The sequence below is a fragment of the Halichoeres trimaculatus genome, unplaced genomic scaffold, assembly GCF_033239565.1.
Source record: "Halichoeres trimaculatus isolate MK-OKI-2021-1 unplaced genomic scaffold, fHalTri1.1 fHalTri1_scaffold_2, whole genome shotgun sequence".
In the NCBI taxonomy this organism is placed as follows: Eukaryota; Metazoa; Chordata; class Actinopteri; order Labriformes; family Labridae; genus Halichoeres; species Halichoeres trimaculatus.
In genome coordinates this window covers 31,939,767-31,962,476 of record NW_027437180.1, presented here as the reverse complement: position 1 = coordinate 31,962,476, position 22,710 = coordinate 31,939,767, and the positions used below count along the sequence as shown (strand labels likewise).

At 41.5% G+C, this 22,710-nt stretch overlaps 1 protein-coding gene across 1 annotated transcript in view; it reads right to left on the bottom strand.

Annotated features, from left to right (window-relative positions):
* Positions 1-22,710, bottom strand: part of zcchc7 (zinc finger, CCHC domain containing 7) — a 55,623-nt gene that overhangs the window by 19,155 nt on the left and 13,758 nt on the right. Inside the window, exons 4-7 of the mRNA XM_074665527.1 lie at positions 4,274-4,320; positions 3,974-4,111; positions 3,715-3,885; positions 8-43 (exon numbers count right to left, since the gene is read on the bottom strand). Of these exons, the coding sequence (XP_074521628.1) occupies positions 8-43; positions 3,715-3,885; positions 3,974-4,111; positions 4,274-4,320 (392 nt within the window). The remainder of the gene's footprint in view (positions 1-7; positions 44-3,714; positions 3,886-3,973; positions 4,112-4,273; positions 4,321-22,710) is intronic.

The window sequence follows — 22,710 nt, the reverse complement described above, 5'->3', positions numbered from 1 at the left end:
TACTCACTGTGATGTGATACTGTCTCCAGATCTCTGGGCAAGCCTGAGAGGAGAGAAAGAAACAATAAGTACTGTATTTAAAACAAAAAGTCAAGCACACTTTCACAGCAAATGAAAAGAAATTTAATATAAAATGTCTAAAACAGCTGCAGTTTGTGTGTCAAGCTCTTATTTTTGAATGAGAAACTGAAGGAAACACTTCTTAGATAAGGCACTGAGGTAGAGAAGAGAGGATGGACAGAGCTTAAAGAGACTCCTAAGTTTCTTCCTCTCTTCCTCATCAGACCTGTGTTCCTCTGATTTTTCCTCTCCACGCTGTGACTCTCTGCAGTCACTCAAACAGTCAGTAAGTAAAGCAGTCAGTCGTTTTGTCCCGGTGTGGCTAAAGCATTATCTCCGGGGCTTCGCCACGCTGTTCCTTAAGCGTTCCGACATCCTTTCCCAACCGCCGCCACTTCCCACTGGGAAATTGAAAATGCCGCAGTCGCCGCAGGCAACAAGATTTATCTACTTACACACCTACTGAGTGAGAGACGGAGAGGAGGAGAAGGAGGAGGAAGATCTGAGCCTTTTTTCCCGTGGAGAAGGCTTTGTTTAGCTCTGTCTTGCATTCACGAAACAAGTTCCTTGGCAAATTTACATGATATGTAAATTCCTGTCACATTTAAGAGAAAAGTATTTGGCTGCTTGTTTAGATCGTGACCTTTAAGGAACGCTCTGCACTTCCTCAGGATTAATCTGAGATGTTTAGATTTGAATACAGAGATGGGGAATTGCGATAGCTGCATCTTCCAGCTTTGTATGCAGCAACCCCCCTCACACACACACACACACACACACACACACACACACACACACACACACACACACACACATACACACACACATACACACACCAGCTCCCTCCTGTTTGCTCTCTCCCTCCAGACCGCCGGGGTAGTGTGTTGTTGTCGAGGGCGACAGGCGAGGCGAGCGACACACTCGCGCTCCGTCAACCGTCTGTCTTTAATGAGAGACACAGAAAGGCCCAGGGGACAGAGACCTGACTCTGTTTCTCTCTCAAACACACACTACAACACGTACAGTATCATTTGCGAGTGTGATGAAGAAAAAAAGTTGTGCGATGCGAGGAAAGGGTAATTAGACTACCGCACAAGTTTGCACCTTTGTTTGTCGTTAAAAACAAAATGCAAAAGAGACGGAGAGGTGTGAGGAGCAGGAGGAAGACTGGACGACAGAGAGTGAAAGAGAGAAAATGGGCGGTGTGTGTCCTGGTCTCCCCTCTCCCTCTGGTGTTCACCTGGTTACTCATCCATTACACACAGCACAGTACATGAGTGACTGGTGGGGGGAGAGAAAGAAGGGAGGAGAAGGCGGGGGGTGAGGAGGGGGAGACACAAGCCGGCTCTTACATGCACAGGGTTTTCCATTCTATGGCATTAGTGTAAATGGGCAAGGTAATGAACGTTGCGGTGGGATAATTGTCATTGATGGTCATTAGATTCACCCTTCAGTGCCAACACACACATGCACACACACACATACATGCATACATACATACACACACACTCACACATACACACACACAAGCCCACAGCTGGAATATGCAGCATGGCAGAGACATAACTAAGCTGTAATTGCTGAAGTGTATCAATTAATGTGAACAGCAGCGTGTGTTGACCCCCGGTCACTCGTCATCACATGGGAGGAAAATGGGGGAGAGAGGGGGGAGGAATGAGGGGGTAACAGAGTGGAAATAAAAGTAAAGCCAACAGACTTGTCTGTTAGTTACCTCCGCCCAGGAGGTTATGTTTTTGGGAGAGTTTGTCTGTTTCTTTGTGAACAACATAACTCAAAAAGTAACAAACAGATCTTGATGAAATTTTCAGGAAATGTTCAAAATAGGGTGAGGAAGAAGTGATTAAATTTTGGAGGTGATCCAGATCACCGCCTCAATCCAGGATTTTTTTTCAAAGGATTCTTTATCATTGTGAGATAGGGCCGTTTTCACCATATGTGTATATAACTCCACGAAAATGGTCAGATTGCTTTGCAAAACAATACAAGACAAGGTCACCATAATTTCTGACAGATTTAAAAGTATGATCCAGATCCTGGCAATATTCTGGATACTAAGATCTGGAAAATGAAATATGTACAGGGTATTAGGTACTTTTATAGCTACCAACCGAATTCTGTCAAGAGTACCGGGTACAGATTCACGTAAAATCAAACAAGTGGAAGAGTACACACTTTTCCATGCTGGACATGAACACAGCATTGCAAGGTTATAAATTGAAGAATAAATATGTAAAATAGAAAAATTTGTATGCTTTATTATTAAACAAATTGATATTTCTTACCACATAAACACAAATAAGTACTGAAAATAGGTACCGTTGAGTACGGGTACCGATTGCCAGGTACCAGGCATCGGTACCGTATCATTTCAAATGTGAAAGGTACCCATCCCAAGTACTGGGTCATCATAATTTTCAACGCTGTCAGGTAACAAATTATCGTACAAACCTGCAACTAACACCAAATTGTAGCAGACAGTCTGCTGAAAGGGAGTATAACATTAAAGTAAGACTAAAGTGTTGCGTTAGATTTACAATATGGAGGTGGAGGTCTGCGCTCTCTGAGTACTTTTCTAGTTTTTTTATTTTGTTGCAGTCTGTTTTTATATGACCTTATTTCTTTCTCAGTCCCTTCCTCCATCTCACTTTCTACAGCTCCAGCAGATGGTTATCTACCAATAAGTCTGGCTCTAGTTGAGGTTTCTAATCTGTTAAAATCTTTTTTTTGTTCCATTTTTACAAAATTCTCATTCATGTTGGGTCAGGACATAACAAAACTGACATTTTTAACCTGCTTTTTCTTACACCTGAGGTTCTTTTGTTTAAAGTATTTCTGCAATTTTGGAGAGACATGTTTTTATAACATCCATTCTGATGTAGACTGAATCCAACTCTTTTCTCTTTCCTTCCTTAATCTGTACAGCTCATGATATTTGCTTGCTTTCACTAAGGATCTATACTTAATTCTTGTTATAAATCCAAACTCCAAGGTTCACAGTGCATTTCTGTTTGACTCCAAAACCCATGTGTACAAATGTGGTATGTCAAGAAATTTGTGTGTAGTAGACTATTTCTCTGTTGTAACGATGCTACCAAACAATAAATCTTATACTCTAGAAAAGCCCCTTTACTTTCCTTTAAATGGTGACACATCTGTGAGGAACATACGTTTGAGAGATGAGCTGCAGCGCTCAGTATGTGGGTTGCATCCATTAAAAAATTGCCAAACCTTCTTTGCAAATACCAAACAGATTATTCTGCCATTGACACACTCTCTGGCTCATTTATGGCCTCATGATGTTTAAATGGTCTGATTTTGCACCTTTACCTAACTTGAAGTCCCGTCATCATCCTGTTCTACTCAAGTTGAAGGACTTCACTAGTCTGCACAAAAATCTGCCGGAACTTTGGGACTGGACTGGACTGTGCCAAACGGCCAACACCAATCCCACTTGGGACTGAACAGGAGCACATCCCTGCACCAAACTGAAATCCTTCCCAGAATATTTGGGGCTGTTACAGCAGCAGATTAATGCTCAGGATTTGGAACGAGATGTCAAACAACTGCATTTCTGTTCCTGCACATTTTGGCTTTGTGCTGCTTTTGTGTGATCAAACAGGAAGCTATACTCACGTCAAAAAAGTGTCCGGTCATCCTGCAGCGGTGACACTGTTTGTGCCAGTACGACCGCTCGCTGCAGGACTCGTAGAGGTGTCCTGGCAGGCCGCAGTTGTTGCAATGCCTGTTGGGACATTGGTTCCCCAGGTGGCCAGGGGTGCCACAAAGAAAGCAAGACGACAATTTCTGCACAAAAAAAAGCACAAATGAACTTAGAGGTTTCACATGTATCAGAATGTCTTTGCTGGATATTAACAGTGCATCAGAGACTGACTTTGGGCTCGGGGCAGTTCTTGGAAAGATGTCCGGTCTTGTCGCAGTTTCTGCACTGGACGCTTTTGTCAGTGTAGTATCTGTTTGGCAGCCGGATCACCGGATTCCTGGAACCCTTGTCCTTGTTATAGATCTGAGCCTGAAACAGAAACATTACATGTATCACTCACCTTGTGATATAATGTGACAATGACTTTGATATTTGTGCCAAAAACAGACAAAGGTAAACCAATATTTCAAGCATGTTTGGGTAAGTGTCAGGATTTTGGTTTGGTGGTGCAAAGACATGAAATGCACTTACCGCCTTGTCTTTTTCAGAAACCTTCCAGGTGCCATGTTCGTCAGCATCTGGTGGGACAAAAAAATAAATTTTAAAAACATTTATTATCCTTGAGTTCAAAATTTAACAGGAAGTTAATTTTAGTATATTCCTATGTAAACTTTTTTCAGTAAAAAAACTGTTTTACCAATTTTTTTTCTTGATTTTTGTCTAGGAATACCAGGTATTGGTATCAGGCTGATACCAGCCTTTTTTCAGTACTTGTGAAGGCTGCAGATACCAGCAGCAGATACTCTAGGCAAGAAAATCTTACGATAAGCAAGTCCTCCTCGCCACTAGTTGCTGCTGATTGCTGCAGTTTAACACCACTGTAAACGTGCGCCAGGTCCTGTTCAGACAACATGAATGAACCAGGGAGAGTTAACTGTTAAACTTTTTTATTTTGCACTTTAGTTTACTTTAAAAAAATACTTAAACTCTGACAGTTGTTAGTTTTATTGTGCACTTTTAATATTGTTATTTTTTTAATATTTATTAAAAAAAATTCTAAACTCAGAGAGAGTTGTTTGTGTTTTATTTTGGATTTAATGTCAGAGTGACCGTGCTGTCTTTAATCAAAATGATCTGTCACTGTTAATTCAAATTTTATGTATCAAAAGTACTAGTGGTATCGGTACTTGGTATCTGTGAGTACTCCAGAGGGAGTACTTGTACTGGAATCTGTCTGCATAAAAAGTGGTATCAAACATCTCTATTTTTGTCTGTTCTTTTTAAAGCGTTGTATCTTCGAAAACATCTTTATGGAAAATATTCTTGTCTCCACATCTGAATAAAATAATCTAAAAAAACAGTTACAGATAAAACTATGATTAATATTAGCAATTAAAATGATAAAGGACCAAATACCGTTCAAGAATCATAATGAATAAGTCCAGAGGCTCACTAAAAGTTTACTGGTTTATTCCCTCCCTAATTCTTACCCCTGAAAATAACCCACAGTATAAAACGATGGTGTTTTTTGCTTTCTCCAGTCTTCATTTTCTCAAAGAGAACTATAAGACCACATGCCAGCTTTCAACAAAACCCAGAACTGAAGATTTCAAGACAATATCCAACAGCATCATGAACTTGGCACCCTGAGGAGCAAGTTTAGTTTCCTGTTAGAGGATGACACACATGCACACACTCAGAAACTGACACAGTGACAGCCCAGCACATCTGTATGAGAGTGGCACTAACAGCGCCCTGAGGGAGACCACTGTATTCTCCTCAGGCTCACAGAACTGTAACTGACATCCAGAAATTGTAACGTACCCACACACACACACACACACACACACACACACACACACTCACACACACACACACACATGTACTCAGCATAAATTATGTGCTGATAGCAGCAACCCACATAGGTTCACATGCTTTCACAAACAAACGCAGACACACCCACACATCGACCCCCACGGTTAGCTGGTTGACAGTCTTTAGCCTTTGGACAAACATGCAGCCTTGAGCCATAATCAAATATTACAGTCTCCTTTCCACCTCTCTTTCTCTCTTTCTTTTCTCACTCTCTCTATCCGGACCCCTTATCACAATTCTGCTCAGCCTTCGTTTTGCTTTCGCTCCGTCTTCTTTCGTGTTTCCTAACCCCTCCTTTCTCGGCGGGTGTGCAGCTGCAGAGGGAGGTTATCACCTCACTTCTCTGTCAAACAAATTAAAATGGCTTCTGTTTGGATGAGGCTTCTTTCTGCCATGACCTTCATCTACAGAGAGACACACACACACAAACACGTTTACAAGCCACTTTACAATGTTGGCATCGAGGCGAAAGCTCCAACTTTAACTTTGAGGCTACTAAAAGAAGAAAAAGTGAAGCTGAAGAAATTTCAAAAACACATTTGGTTTCTGAGAATCACGAGAACAATACTCTCATTTTGTTTTGGTGACTGTTCAATCCAAATCAGCCTCACACTGTGTCCCTGTCTTTTCTTTCTATCAGACCAAACTTAAAGACAGCAAGCTGTTTTACTTTTTCTTCAACTCAAGCAAAATGAAAGGGAACAGTATTTTTAAATGCCAAACTATTCACGATAATGGCATTTGCTGTTGTTGCATAAGTCCTGCTGTTGAAAAAGGCCCCTCAAAGGAAAACTAATCCTACATAAAAATGTATGCCAGGCACTTTGAAAGATTTTTGACTTTGACATCCGGCTCAAAAGGCTATATCAAGGACGTTTCATTAAAACCTGGGAGTGAAATCTTTAGTTTTAAGTGACACTGGATTCTTAAAACAAATTTTTACCATGAGCTTAGTTTTTCTTCAAGATTCACAACAATTTCAAGAAGTCACATTTTCTCCTGGTACACAATTGGATTTGGAAAAGAATATGTCAGTCTTTATGATATGGAGCAAATATTTTAGCAAAACAGTTTGAAAATATGTAAATGAATCCACAAATGTGTACCAGCTTTGAGTATGTGTTCACATTGTGGGTGTAAACATTTATAAGTGTGTATTTCCTGATAATGTGTATAAATCTGGTCATGCACTTTTGGATCTTCTCACACATTTGTGGCTCTGAATAAGCATAAATGGATTAGATCTTTATCAATATAGATCTATGTCAAGGATCCATTTGTCCTTTTATTTCTTTTTCCAATAAACTAGGATGTGTAGTAAAAACCTCACATATTCAGGAAAAAATGACTGAAAACACAAAAACTGCAGGAAAAGGGTTAACTAGATGAAAACATCAAGTTACTCTACCTCACATTACGTCATTTTCTGTCGATAAATCTTTTTTTGACTTTGACTTAACATGATCAGTGAATTTGTTGACTTTGCTCTTGATTTTAATAGAAAACTAGAAAAGCACTTAGGGAGCGCAGGCCTCCACCAAGCATATAGTGATATTCACCAACACTTAAGTCCTACTTTAATGTTATACTTCCTTTCAGTAGAGTGTCTGCTACAATTTGGTGTTAGTTGCAGGTTTGTATGATAATTTGTTTCCTGACAGTGTTGAAAATGATGATGACCCAGTACATATTTCATATTCCAGATTTTAGTATCCAGAATATTGCCAGGATCTGGATCATACTTTTAAATCTATCAGAAATTATGGTGACCTTGTCTTGTATTGTTTTGCAAAGCAATTTGACCATTTATCGTGGAGTTATATACACATACGGTGAAAACGGCCCTATCTCACAGTGATAAAGAATCATTTAAAAAAGTCCTGGATCAGGACCGTGATCAGGATCATCTCCAAAATTTAATCACTTCTTTCTTATCCTATTTTTAACATTTCCTGAAAATTTCAACAAGATCTGTTGGTTACTTTTTGAGTTATGTTGTTTTCAGAAAAACAAACAAACACACAAACTCTCCCAAAAACATAACCTCCTTGGCAGAGGTAATGACTTACACATTTCATCACCTGACTACTCTATCGATCTACAAACCACCACAGGTGGGGTGAGGGGCTTTTGAAAAGGGAGATCTCACAAAGAAAGCAGAAATAAACTTGAGCAAGAAATATTGGGAGAGTTTCGGTGTACCTGAGAGACTTTATTTACTTCTGTCCACAGAGGCTGTTAAGGCTAAAACCCAGAGTTATATCTTCGATGGATGGAGATTAAAAAAAAAATTCAGGTGTGTGTTTCATGCATTCATACATGTATTTGTGTGTTTCTCTGGACCAGGAATTATTCTGGTGCAGATATTTTGGTAAGTTTAAACTTTGCAGCGCTCACCTACTGTGAACAGACTGGGGGGCCTCTGTGACATGGGTGTGTGTGTCTGTGCACGCGTAGTTGGTGTCAAACAACAAGCAGCACCCAGTCAATGGGCAGCTTGAAAATAAAGGCAGGGGTGAAAGGTGTGTATGTGTGCATGGAAGTGCGTCTCAGTGTGTGTGTGTGTGTGTGTGAGAGAGAGGGAGAGTAGGCGTTAGTGACTCAACGAAAGTCATTCTCAAAGCGTCTCCCGGGGGGACTCCCCAAATAAAGAGCAGGAAGCTTTCCCTTAATCTAAGGGCCCCCCATCTCACCAACACACATACACACACACACTCACACACACACAGGGATAAAGGGTGAAGCTCTTTGTCACGGCCGAGGAATCAAACACATGGGTGGGGGTGGAGGAGAGGATGGAGGAGGAGAGGAAGGGTGGGTGGGGGGCTGTTGTCTGTACACTGGGTGAAAATATGCTAATCAACCTTTGAGGCCCTGCTCCGAATCAAACCATCGAAGCCGCGCGCTTCTTCGTGGCCCGACTGATCTGGAGGAGTCTAGAGCTGGATTAGCAGATGGTTGCAGCTCCACCGAGCAGCTGAACGGGCTCGAGAGGCCTCCGCCATGTTGAGGGCAACTGTTCCATTTCAGATGGTCGAATGGTGAAGAAATGTGCAAAACTCTGACAAAGAGTAAGGTTTGAAAAACTCCAACGTTGATCTCCAAGTTCTGAGATTCCTACAGATTTTCTATTCCCTTGGACAACTCATACATTATCACATCACTCTGCCGTCAAGGGAAATTCGACACAATGGCGAGGAAGAGGGGGGGAGCTGGGGAAACAGAGGGAGGGAAGGATCAGGGGAGAGAAGGCGACAGATGCTACCTGTCTGTCTCATAGGTACCCTGATTACTGGAAGATGAGGAGGAGAGGGGAGGAGGCTGCGTGCCAGTTCATCAGAGCCGGCAGAACATAGCTAAACAGAAACAGTGTGTGTGTGTGTGTGTGCGTGTGTGTGTGTGTGTGTCTAAATGTGTGTGTGGTGCTCTGAATCTGTCCCTTATACCAGTGAGAGCAGAGCAGGAGTGTACGTGTGGCTAATGAACCATGAACACCTGGATCTCTTGGGGTGAACACACACACACACACACACACACACACCTACACACACACACACACACACACACACACACACACACACACACACAAACATAAAGGCATATAAGAAGACCAAAAAGTCCATCCTCATCAAACAACTCCACTCTGACAAAATGACATCAAAATGTTACAACCTCACAAGAATAAAAGATCCTGAAATAAAACCATTATTTACTAATTTTCTACACAGTAAATGTGTGCGTGTGTGTGTGTGTGTGAGTGTGTGTGTAGGTGTCATCCACAAGCTGCTCTCCGCTCTGTCACAGCAACATCAAAGCCTCAATCTGGCGCGCTTTGCCCTCATTTCCTCCTCTCCCACCACTTAAACAGGCATCCCAGGTCAGCCCGCCCCATTGTACCACACTGTTGCCCAGACCCATTAACACACCAAATAAGGCTGTGCGCACACACACACACACACACACACACACACACACACACACACACACACACACACACACACACACACACAAACACACACACACACACACACACACACACACACACACACACACACACACACACACACACACACACACACACACACACACACACACACACACACACACACAGGCCTTGCCCCCTGAATGGAGGTTATGTTTGATACTGAAGCGACAGAGCCGGATAAGAAACACTATACATGACAATGGTGAGGGTCGGAAGGAGTGTGCAGACCGTGTGTGTTTGTGTGTGTGTGTGTGTGTGTATGTGTGAGCGCGCTGAAAAAAAGTGCTTCCTTTGTGACATCACCCTTGCCCTACAGCCTCGCCCTCTGTGAGGTTAAACACAGCAGAAAGGTTGGCTCAAACAGACACACACACATAAACTTACTCTGACACAACTCTCTAGCTCTTCTACACACAACTTTGTGATACAGAAAACGTCCAGCTGAGAGAACAGCAGAGAACACAGGAGAACAAGTGAGGGAAGGTGAAAACCTATTGGTATGGGACCATGAAGTCCATTACAACACAACACAAGAGAAGCCAACTGAATATCAAGTCTGTATGACGAGGAGCAAACAGGTAGAGGTGTTAAGAGTTAGGCAGATATTCAGAAATGGTGAGGCTGTGTGTGTGTGTGTGTGTGTGTATGTGTTTCCCATGCAGAGAATAGATCAATAGTTGTATAAGCCATAGACTGTAAAAAAAAATTGACGTCATCTTGCTCGGCTCGAATTGAGGTTGCCACAAAAACTGCTCCCCCTGGTGACTGGCTGCAATGTCGGTCAAAAAATTCGGCTCTCCAGTCATTCCAGATGGGCTGTGGTCAAACTTTAAAAAAGTAGCACACCTCGTAGAAATGTTTCTCACATCCGATGATTGACAGCTGCCGTTCTTGTGTATTTTTTTCCAGGATTGTAAAATATATCAGGAGGTAAAGTCAAGAAGTGATTAGACTCTCGAAAGAATAAAAAAAAGTATTATTTTAGTCACCCAGATTCTCCCAGAATCCTTCACAGTCTCTACTGCGCAGACTCTGGCTGCACAACTGCTTCAATGGCTGCGCCTGTGACGGGGTATTTTGGCTTCAAAACCGTACAATGGTTAATGGTGGAGCCACGGTGTCCAATCTTTATACAGTCTATGGTACAGGCCTATTACAGAGTAAAGCTTCAGCTTTCATTTGGGGTCATTTCATACTCTTTCTTTGCCGTTCTCCACTGATCTCTCTCTTAGACAGATAGACTGAGAGAGTGAAAGAGTACCTGGGATGCAGAATGGCTTCTACAGGTTCATTAAAAACTACACGATAAAAAGTTCAACTACTGAAAAAAACTCTTTTTATTAGGAGTGGATCCCGGTAACTGATTACATATTGTTAGAGTAAGTTAACGCAGAGTGTTGAGCATGTCTGACATTGAGTTTCTTTAAGGTTCCTATACACTTTAAAATCAAATTTACGACTTTTAAGACCAAAAGAAAGAAAACAATACATTTTTTGTCACAGCTTTGAACACCTCTCATGTAGAAAACAAAGGGACAAGAGGCAGAATGCAAGAGGACTACTTCATATGTGTGCAGTACTGACTGATTTAAAGCAGTGAATGTTATGATTACCATTCAAAGTTAGCCCATATTGGTTTGTTTGTCTTTTGTAACAGAACAAAAAGTTGTCGTTTGGCTGTTGATGTAAGTTGCCTTGCTCTGTGATGCAGTTGCTGCCGTCATGTGTGGACTAAGGGGCAACATCCAGCTGGGAAAAATGAAGCCTATGAGGAAGTGCTAAAAGTTGTTGTTCATCAAGAATCCACTTGAGGCTGGCTGCAGAAAGACCCGATGTCATGTACACACCCAGCCAAAAATCAACAATTAGACAAAAAAACGGACTCTATCAGTACACTGCATGGTGGGTGAATTTCTTCCCAATGCGGCGTTTTAGAAGTTATTAGGACCATTTGATTGTCCAATCAGAGATACAGCTCAGCTCACAAGACTGACGGGCGCCCTGTAGCTGTTTGAAAGGAAACTTAAAGCTGGCATCATAACCAATGTGGCTGCGTCCGTGGATTGGCTCATATCACGGTATCAGGAACAGACGGGTCGCGGAGACTACGCCCATGTTTTACACAGTCTATGGTGTGGATGTGTGTTCCTCTGTCATGTTTGGGCACAGTGCCCTCTGTGGTTATTGGCTTCCACTACAGGTATGCTTGTGCATTATAGATAATCGTTCACTTTAAGTGGCCAGATCATGAGGAATCCAGACACAATGTCTCCCATACTTGTTATCAAAGTAAAAGCTTACTGTACACTTAGGGGTGGATGCTATAACTGAACATAAACAGATATAAATGCTTTGAATAGCAGTAGACATGGGTATCCATGCAAATATTAATCATTTGACAAAAACTGCACATTGTAAATTTGATAAACTATTCAGGCATGAATCAATGTGGTGTTTAAAACTTTAAGAACTGACACAAGGGAAAATAAAGTGTTATCAAGGTCTTGAATTTTGTAAACTGCCTTAAAGACTTTTTATGACTTTTTAAGCATCTGCTGAAAACTTGAGCTTTTTTATTCTTTAAACAGACCCAGTCCACCACTTTATCTCCATTTTGTCAATCAGATATATTATCAAATGGTGCAGTGCTACAAGGGCTTTATTGTATTATGGCAATAACCAGTAATGGGAGCAACAGGCCCATGCTAGTGGCAGAAAGGATTAGGAAGCAGTACATGGTGAGCATTTCAGGCTGACAATATTTTGTTTTACTAGTGATTACCAAAAGCAATGACTTTTACTTGTTGACTACACACATACTTTAAAAAACCTGATTTTGTACACATGAAACTACAAGTATGGACTTATTAAAAGTGTGAAACAAAAAGTGAAAACCATTCATCAAGTGCTTCTATCAACCAAAGAGTCGTTTCATTAATGAAACCCTGAATCTTACAACAAAATCTGCAAACTCTAACAAAAAAGAATTTAGGAAGCCCACTATGTTGAATCAGTTTAGGGACTCATTCTTGCAGCACTCAATAAAAACCATGATAGCTTGTTGCTCATGTTGCCAGGCAACTGTTGATCAAATCTGATCAAGTAACAGACACACAGTCTTTGCATAGCAGTGGAGTTAAATTTTAAGGTTGTACATGCGAACATAGACTGTGAGTAATACTTGACACAAGTCAAGCACAATGTTGGAAAAATTTTGAATGCAAACACCAGATAAAAGAATAGCTACAGCTATTGAGTTCAATATGCTGTTTCACTTTTCAAGTTGCCCAAATGTCCCTCAATTGTTTTACAATGATTTATATTTTAAGTCAGGGGTCACAAAACTTCTCAGCTCACTACCCTGAAAATATCAGAGCTGGAGACTGGGAACCCTCCAGACAAGGGAATATACTGGAAGGACAATCTTAAAACAAACTAAAAGATGCTGAATATAGACAATCAGGAGAAAATTTGACTATCAATGATACGATATAGTTGTTATCCTGGTTTAGTTGCCTCTGGGTCTTGTGGCACTAGAGAACTCAGATCAAACATCTCAATTGCATGGCTTTATGTAAAACTCAACCCATATTTTTGTTAACAATTTTATGCAGTAGTAAACCGATTTTTTAAAGAAATTAGCTATTTTCCCTGACCCCAACTTTGGGGCTCATTGTTTTAAGTTGCCTATGAGGTAGATGGAGATTTCATAACTGCTGTCACATTCTCAACTTCACATTTATACAACTGACAAAACAGGAGTACAGTGATACATTTGAGTTTCACACCTTGACATCAGAGAGAAATGGTGAATAAACTTCACTGAACAGACTTTGTAACAGACGTACACAGACCATCTCCCTAAAAGTGGCGTTTTTTTGAACAGTGAGGTTTTCTGCCTCTAAAAGCCGTGAAAAATCAAAATGCCATCATCCTGGTCACTGTTGAATCCTCCTTGTGTTAGACCATCACATACTTCATCTCTGCCCGTCTCTGATTATCCACCCCTCCACCCTTTGCGTGACAATCCAAGCGTTCACCCCCTGCCAGCCCTTGCCTCTGCGCCCCCGTCCACGCCGTGTTGGCAGCCAGGGCAGGGCAGGTGGCCAAACCTGTCAGTCAAAGCACCGTCGCCACGCGGCAATACCACAGACACCAATTACTACACAGCAGGGGCGCGGCCTGGCAACCGCATGGCAACCACATGGTCCAATCAGGGTACACAACAACAGGGGCAAGAGAAGGCCAAGAAAAAGTGAGCAAGGCTGTTTGTGGGTGTCAGCTCCGTGTTAAAGATATCTGAAAACGAGCCAGCAAATGTCTGCAAGTTTGGCAGGCCCTCACTGTGTCTATTTTATATCCATAGGCGCTTTTTATAATGAAGACTTCAATCTAAGCGCAAATTTCAGTTTATATGATCAGAGAAATAGACATTCTGGTTATTTTGTGACCCTTGGTGCATCCAGACCTGTGATACATCAACACACTGAAGGGCATTTAAAAACAAAAACGCTTAGACATTTGGGTAAAGATTCAAGCATGTTTGCTTTCTTCTTGAGTGACTCTCTATCTAATCATACTGATAATTTGAAGATCCTGTTCCAGGTTAGACCAATGAGCCACACATTGAATTACGTAGCTTTAAACCGACAATTGATGTTTTTCCTAGTAAAGTAAAAAACAACTTGATTACTGATATTGTTGCATATAGCAGAACTGAAATGAATGACATTTAATCAACTGGTCAATCGATTCACAAAATGCTGTAGAGATAGACCACAAAATATCATTTAGAATCAAAGTTTGAACTTTTGAATCTTACAGTCAAGTACTCAGTCATTTTCACTTTGAAGATTCAACTTCTGTTCATTCAAACAGGATTGCAAATAACCAGACTGCCAATATTTATATGTGTTCAGCCCCAATGTTGACAATATTTATGTTGCAAAGAGTTTTGTTGAGAGTTTGAATTGGGCTGCTGAGTATTGTTTTTTGGGAGCAGCTGTATAGGGCAGGGGTGGCCAACCTGCGGCTCGTAAGCCACATGTGGCTCTTTGCCTTTTGGTGTACGGCTCTTTGATCCATTCATAAAAATATATATATGTAGTTATGAGTAGTGGTGTGCTGATCAATCTCAAATATTGATATACTGATGCCAACGAGATCAGTATTGATCAATATTTGGGTGTACAGATTGATACTTAAGTTTCAGTTTCTCTTCTCTGGTACCAATTTAAACACACAAACACAGTAAATCTCGCTTTGAAAATTCGAAGTGTATTGATTTTCATTTAATGCCATTTCGTTTATGTTTGAGAGGAAGTGTGTTTGTAAGACCCTGTGTGTGACGTGGCTCTTTGTAGTACCACGGTCATTTTTGTGGCTCTTGGTATCTGACTGGTTGGCCACCCCTGGTATAGGGCCTTAGACAAAGAAAATGGAAAAAAAAATAATTTTAATTAAAAAATTGAAAATATCTGCAGGTTTTTACATTTCTAAGAATATAGGATATATTAAAATAATGAGTAAAGTTATGATTAGAAGCCTCTGACTTACATCTGACTCTTTCACCTATGATTTAATATACTCTACTATGGTAGAGTGTTAACAGCCAACAGCATTAAAAAGCGACAGGTTTAACTGTGTATCACTGATGAGAAATAGTTCATTCACAATGTTTTATGTCTAATCAAGAAGTGTAGGAGTTTGAATTTACTGCACAGCAGCCAACTACAGTCAACAAGTGTTAACACGTTATGGCTTGAGTCAAACTGGTGTTTTATTTCTGATTCAAACTGACCAAATTATTCACAGGACCCTTTTGTCTTCAGTGACAAAATCCCCGCTAACACACTGACACACAGCTCCTGGAAGGGGCAAATATATTTTAATAAAACCAGTGAGTTGCAACCTCAATTTCATTTTGATGAATTTCCTCCTGCGGGAGTGAACCAGGCGGTAGGCGGGAGGGCGGAGAGGCAGGAGGGGCAGCAGAGGCGGCAGAGGGAAGTGGGGTGATGGGGGCTGGGAGGCAGATAGAATTTTCATGATTGTTATTTTTGTTATTATACAGCGGGAGACAGGGGGGAGGAAAAGGGGGAGATAAACGGCGTTGGTTAATCTGAGGCGTTTTGCAGAGCGCTCCATTATCGGGCAGGTTGGGCACGTCGAGGGGGTTATTTTTCCGAGGGATCTTTGGCCCCGGTAATTAAGCTCCATTCAGCGGGCCCTGTTCCCCAAATTAAAAATTTGTCATTAAGTGGAATTTACCATAATGCCTTTTTATCTGGCGGCGCTTCAGCACGCGTGCATGGATGTGTGTGTGGGGGCGAGTGTGTGTGCAGAGTGGAGGTGAAGGAGGGGCAATGGAAGAGGGCAACCAATGAGGGTGTTACACTGTGGTCACACGCACATATAAACACACACACACACAACTGAGAAAGGGCAAATTGAAAAACTGAAATAATCCTGGATGGCAGCAAACGTTTGCATGAGCAAACACAACACACACATCCACGAACACACACACACACACACACACACACACACACACACACACACACACACACACACACACCCTACAATCCTTCAAATCCACAGCCTTTGGGGTAATTAAATAATGGTGCTTTAAAGTTTTAATTTAGATTTGGCTTTTTCCTTTCTCATCCTTCTGTATGCCACACAGGGTACACACACACAGAGGGTGCACACACACACACATAATCACACAGTCAGTAACAGCAGGTTGTAGACTTCATCCGGTGAGATAGACCCCGATGGACTGCGTACATTGGAGAGTCTGAATGATTGAAGGGCAGAATCTGTGTCTCTATAGGCTTCATAAAACAATACAATTATTAGTCTTTAATTGGAGCAGCCCCTCTGTGGGACAGGGGACAGACAAAGAACAATGAGGGATTAAAAGAGGAGCTCCTAATATGGCTCTTTTATCGCTCTATTCAAATACAGTTTCTCAGACACCTGGCTGTCCTTTTCCTGCTGCAGAGTTTGAAGGTGGTGGTAGATTTTGGAGAAAAGAGTCATAAAACAATGTTCTTTCAGAGAAGCATCGAAATCCTGGTTATGACCTACCAGTGCTCATCTTCCAACTCCAACCTCACCATCATAGACTCTTAAGTTTGAACAGATCACTGCAGAATAACTGCTGCATGTGGGTTGGAATGAAAATGATCACAAACAGCTTAAGCCGTGTTTTAGCCATTGGTTGCATAACGTAGTCTCCATGATGTCACCCGTCTTCTCCTATACAGAGTAATGAAGCCAATCAGTCAGCAGTGGCCATATTGGAAATGGGGTGGGCTTTGAGCTTCCTTACTATAGGGCATCAGACGCAAACTGTGCCCCTGACTGGACAAACTCCCGAAATTCACATCTTTATAACTTCTGAGTCAGAAAAAAATCCTCTCCTATACAGTGTGAGAGTGGACAGCATGGCTCCGCCATTTACCATTGTACGGTTTTGAAGCCAAAACACCCCCATCACTGGCGCAGCCATTGGCAGCTATTGTGCAGCCAGAGTCTGCGCAATATAGACAATGAGGGATTCAGAGAGAAACTGATTGGAGCCAGGTGAAGAAAATAACAATTATTTATTTTCTTTCGAGAGTCTAATCTGTTCTTGGCTTGCCCTCCTGACATATTTTACAATCCCCCCAAAAAATACTCAAGAACGGCAGCTGTCAATCATTGTTAAATGTGACATAAAGCCTTGTTTTTAACCTTGTGTAACTGATGAAAAAGAAACTTTTCCCAAAAAAGAGGACCTGAATACTAGGCAGCTAAATGACATCTTCAAATCACCACAATAATTGGATGTGAGAAACATTTCTAAGAGATGTTTTAATTTATTAAAGTTTGACCACAGCTTATCTGGAATGGCTGGGGAGATGGATTTTTTTACCTAAGCTGCAGCCAGCCACCAGGGGGAGCAGCTATAGTGGCGACCTCACTTCAAGCTGTGCAGGATGATGTCCATTTTTTTTCAGTCTATGATTCAGACCCAAGCCAAGGTTTTTTAAAGCCCTAAAAGTCTGTTTTTTTGGCTTGGTGTGGTTTTCAGTCTTTCTGCAGCCAGCCTCATGAGGAGCCTTGAAGAACTGCAAGGTTTTGCACTTTTGCATAGGTTTAATTCTTTCTAAATTAGATGTTGCCCCTTGATTTTGAGTCATTCCCTGTCACTTTCCTGCTTAGCTTCACTCTGCTCTTCAGTCCTTTTTTATTTTACCAGTTCAGCTCCAGCGTCTGCCATTACTACAAAATTAATCCAAGAATCCTTTCCAGCCAAGGAGAGGACGGATCTTGATTCTCACTACAAAACTTTACAACCTGGCATAGTGTCATCAAAGGGACTTTCTGTCAATGTGCCTTAAATGGATTTGTGTTCTCCTGGGAAAGTCTGACCTGCTCACAGAGACTAAGAAATAGCATTTAGAAATAACCAATTTGTGAGCAGATAATCTCATTTTGAATCATGGATTATGAACAGGCAAATGTATAAAAGTGATACTTTTTCAAAATCACTCATAAGGTCCTCACAGAGCCTTTAAAGTAAAAATAAAATCCTAAATGCAAACAAAACAATGTAAGAAAACAACTGTTTTTTCTTTCCACATTTATGAAGGTTAGCTTTTATATTAAATATTTCTGTTCTGGGACTTCTGTCATGTGCTCAAACACTTTAGGACACATGAATTCATGAGATCAGACCTCTTTGATTTGATACTAGATCCTATTTCAAGGCATGAAACAAGCCATGAATTCTCTTTCCCAGTTTTTGTACTATCTTGTGCCCTCGTACACTCATGCTCACATACCTTACACCTGAAACTTTGTGAGAGGTTGATGCTTATGCTTTAGGGTAAATATCAGGACTGGGCAGTTGAGTGATTCAGCTTTCATTTCCTGCTCATTTCAGGACAAGAATTAGCATTGATATTCAGGCAGGAAACAGAAGCCATGTCTTGCTTTAAATGACTGAGAAACTCCAGCAGCATTAGATACAAGCACAACTCCCTGACTTTTAAAGAAAACCCTTAATTCTTTGCGTCTTCTTCGAGAGAAGGTGGAAATAAGATCCTAAATGAACAGAGATAGTGCTGAAGGAAGAGAGGAGAGGCAAGGATGAGGAAGAGGAAGAGGGGGGTGGACAGATGGCAGAGGTTATGCCTGGCTGCAAGGGGCAAGAGAGGAGGAGGCTGTTCTGGGTGCTGAGGGTGTGTGTGAGAGTGTGTGTGTGTGTGTGTGTGTGTGTGTGTGTGTGTGTTTAACCCCACCTCTGCACACTCAGAGCTCATACTAAGGAAATCTCTCCATCCAGCCTCTGGTTCCTCTCGCTGGTTGTCATTTTCTTTCACTTTTAAATGATTTTTCCTCACTTTTAGACGCCAAACAGAATGAAATCCACCTGAATTAAAGTACTCTCAAATCTTGATTCTTTGTATTCAGTGATGAACAAAACAATTATGTGAGTTTCCCTGGATGTGATTGACAGATAAAACCTGGCGAAGATAAACTACAGATAGAGCACAACAACATGCTGTCAGAATCTGTAAATGTGTCTCCCAAAAACCTCGCGCAGGGAGGAAGGGCAGAGTGGCAGGCGGAGAGCATGGAAGGAGATAGGGGGTCTTATTTACTGTCGTTTAATTTGCTCCCCTCTTCTCCGTCCATCCCTTGGTTTTTCTGACAGGTAATAAAAAGCAGGAGCTCTCCTGACAAGCTTATTTGAATTTGGATTGAATAATAGAGGAGTAGGCCCTCTGCCTGCCAGGTGATGACTTGTGTATGTGTGTGTATGTGTTCCTACAGGTGTACACACACATAAACACACAGGTTCCTACGCCATGGTAGTTAACGCAATGATTAAAACGAATTCCAGCAACTAGCCAGTCTCTTCTAGACTATTCCTTTCTCTTTCCCTCACATCTCCTTTACTCCCTCTTCCTCTCCTTTCCTGCCCTGGATCCTAACATCCCACCTCTTCTCCTTGTCTTACCTCATCCTCCACTCACCCTCCCTGCTCCCTCCTCCCTTCCTCCCTCCTCCCGTTCTCGGTAGCTGCTGAAATCCCATTCCCCGTGGGGCAGGCTAAATTGAATTGGCGTGTTTATATGAACAACAGGGCCGTTGCTTTAATATACCTTAGAGTTTATGCCTAATGCCTCCCTGCTAATACCGCTGGAGCTCGCCGCCCTCGCTCGACACACAGCACTTTTATGGAAGTCATAAAAGAGACAGAACGGCGAGGGAGGAGAAAGAAGAGATACTCACTGAGTTTGTTTGTGTCTGTAGGTGAGAGGGAGGAAAGAGGCTCTTAATGCATCGTAACAAGTTATCTGTTTTATCAAACCTCTTTGAGATCATCCTACAGTATCTCTCACACACACATACACACACTCAGTGAAGTCATGATCCTCCCGTGTGGAGTGTGAATGAGAAGAAAAGGGGAGAGACAGAGAGGGAGGAAGATTTTTTTAGATTAGTGAGTAATGCTGAATAAATATCCGGAGATTTGGTTGAGGGAGTCAGTCATGCTCGTCGACTTGCAAACATCCTCCATTTTCTCTCCGTCTCCCCCCGTCGTTCCTCCTTTCTTTCTCTGCTGGCCCGGTGTCAGCCTACAAAAGGGTCGCAGTACAAAGGAGAGAAACAGGCCAGAGACACTCAACCCAATTACTATTGATCAGGCTGCACTCAGAGGACAGAGGCTCCCTCACCTGCACACACACACACACACACACACTCAGCTCTACGAGCACGCACACAGAGATCTGGGTTTCTAGTCCAGATAGAAAGTCCTGTAAGGTCAGCAGTGGGTATTTGTTCACAGATGATTTGTCAAAAAATCAAAAAGAAAAATCATGAAACACCTTCTGTGAACCGATCATTTCCATCCTGAGACCAAACACAGCGCAGCTTGTCGTTTGAGTTTCATTCATTTCACTATATTTAAGTTCCCTTCGTTGTCACATTTGGACCAAAGCTTTTCTCTAAAGTGAGTTAGTTTAAAGATTTATCCACCAAAGAAAGGATACTTCAGTAAAAATAAAAGTCTGAGCTCCTCATTGAATAAATTGTGGAATTGAATCCGAGTCACGGCATGATTCGGTGTAGGTCCTGTCACAATCCCTCTCCCAACATTTGCCGTTTCTCTCTGGCTGTGCTGTCAAAATAGAAGCAAAAACAAGTTTTAAATGAAGTAAAATAATATAAAAGTCTGAATCCTTGATAGGGATGCACGATATTATCGGCACAATATTGGTATCGGCTGACAAAAGCTTAAAAACACGTTTATCGGTATCGGCAGATATGAAAATTTCTGCCGATAAGCACAGCCGATAAGATGCTATTCAGTTAGGATTATTATTATTTTCCATCTGAAAAATAAGCTCCTTAAATAAAATGTAGCACTTCATTTATTTGCACTGCAGAGCTCTGTGTCTGTCACCAGGTTGTTACAGTTCATGTGATCTAAAGAAATTATTTTTCTGTATTTCAATACTGAATGTCTTGAGTTTGAAAAAATAATACATTTCTTATTTATGGTAAAATCAAATGTTTTTTGTCTTGTTTTATGTGTGTTTCTTAACCAAATAAGACTGTCATAATAAGAGTAACATAAATTCCAGTACAGGATAGACTTAGCTTTCTTTACAGTGAAAAAAACAAACAAACTTGTGATTATCGATATTGGTATCGGCCAAAAGGGGTTTCGATATATCGGCATATCGGATATCGGCAAAAATCCAACATCTTGCATCCCTAATCCTTGAAGATAAGATGTACAGATTTTGAAGAACTTAATACTCTTATTTTGAAAAAACCAATAAAATCTGAAACTACTTTACACTCTAAAAATTTTTTAACCATTCAGACTGATCAAATTTCACCATTAATTTACTTCTCATAGGGATAATAAAATTATACTTTTATCTGAATGTCTGTGTCAGAATTCAGATGTTGTCCTGATATTTAAAAACATGATCAAACTTACTGAACTGAACATCGTGTGAGAGGAGACCGGGAGCTGTAAAAGCCTCGCCACCCAAAATGCTTTTTCATTTTGAAGATCAAGACTAAAGCCTCTTAAAGTTTGCACAGCCCTGCTCCAAGGTGTGTATTCAAACACACACACACACACACACACACACACACACACACAAATCGAGTCTCACATTAAGGCTGTGATGAACTCTGTGTGTTGCATTGAAGCCTGTGCTGAAATATCAATGACTAAACTCCCCAACGAGTAGGTAACTATCTCCTTGGCTCTGATTTTATCCTCAATAATTAATTTTCTCTCCCAATGCCGACCTCTTCGGCTTTATCAGACGCTCGCCGGCAGAATCTCAGCATTCCATTTAACCATAATCCCCCGGATAAAGGGGCGGCCAAGGTGTGCAAATGCACTGGCATGCGTGTGTGTAGGAACACGCGCATGAGCAAAGACTTGACTTCATTGACACACATAATGTTTGCAGACAGGTAAGAAGACGCGTGAGGACAAACACAAGACGTGAATGCAACTTAAAACCAGCGTTCACAACATTTGGACACATGCGGATGAAGTGTGAGTTAAAGGACAGAGGACGTGATGCTCCCTCCTCAGGCTGATCTCAGAAACTAGCTGGATTAGCAAAGGAGAGCCTATAGCATGAATCCTGACCCTGTGAGCCCGGCATAGCAACAGCCACGTAACCAGGGCCTGGTCTAGTCGTGTGGAGGGAATGGTTGGGGATGGGTGTGGAAGAAATAAAGAGATGGGATGGATGGATGGATGTAGGGGAGGGTGGAGCTGAAGAGGAAGAGGGGGAGAAAAGGGGTGTGGGTGTGAATATAGGTTGATGGCTTGCGTGTGATTTGGAAATATTCAAGCGATCATGCTGGTAAAAATCATTTGATTATTGATTGCATGACAAGTATTTTGTGTGGCTTTTTTAAGTGTTTCAATCAGAGGCTAAACGTTAGCATGTGTGTGGCTGTGTGTGCTTACTTTAAGGTAGCTTCCTGAGGTTGAGGGTGTCGCTTCTAACAGACACGGCAAACTGACAAAATGACATTTATTGTCTTGGTAAATTCATGTTTTTGT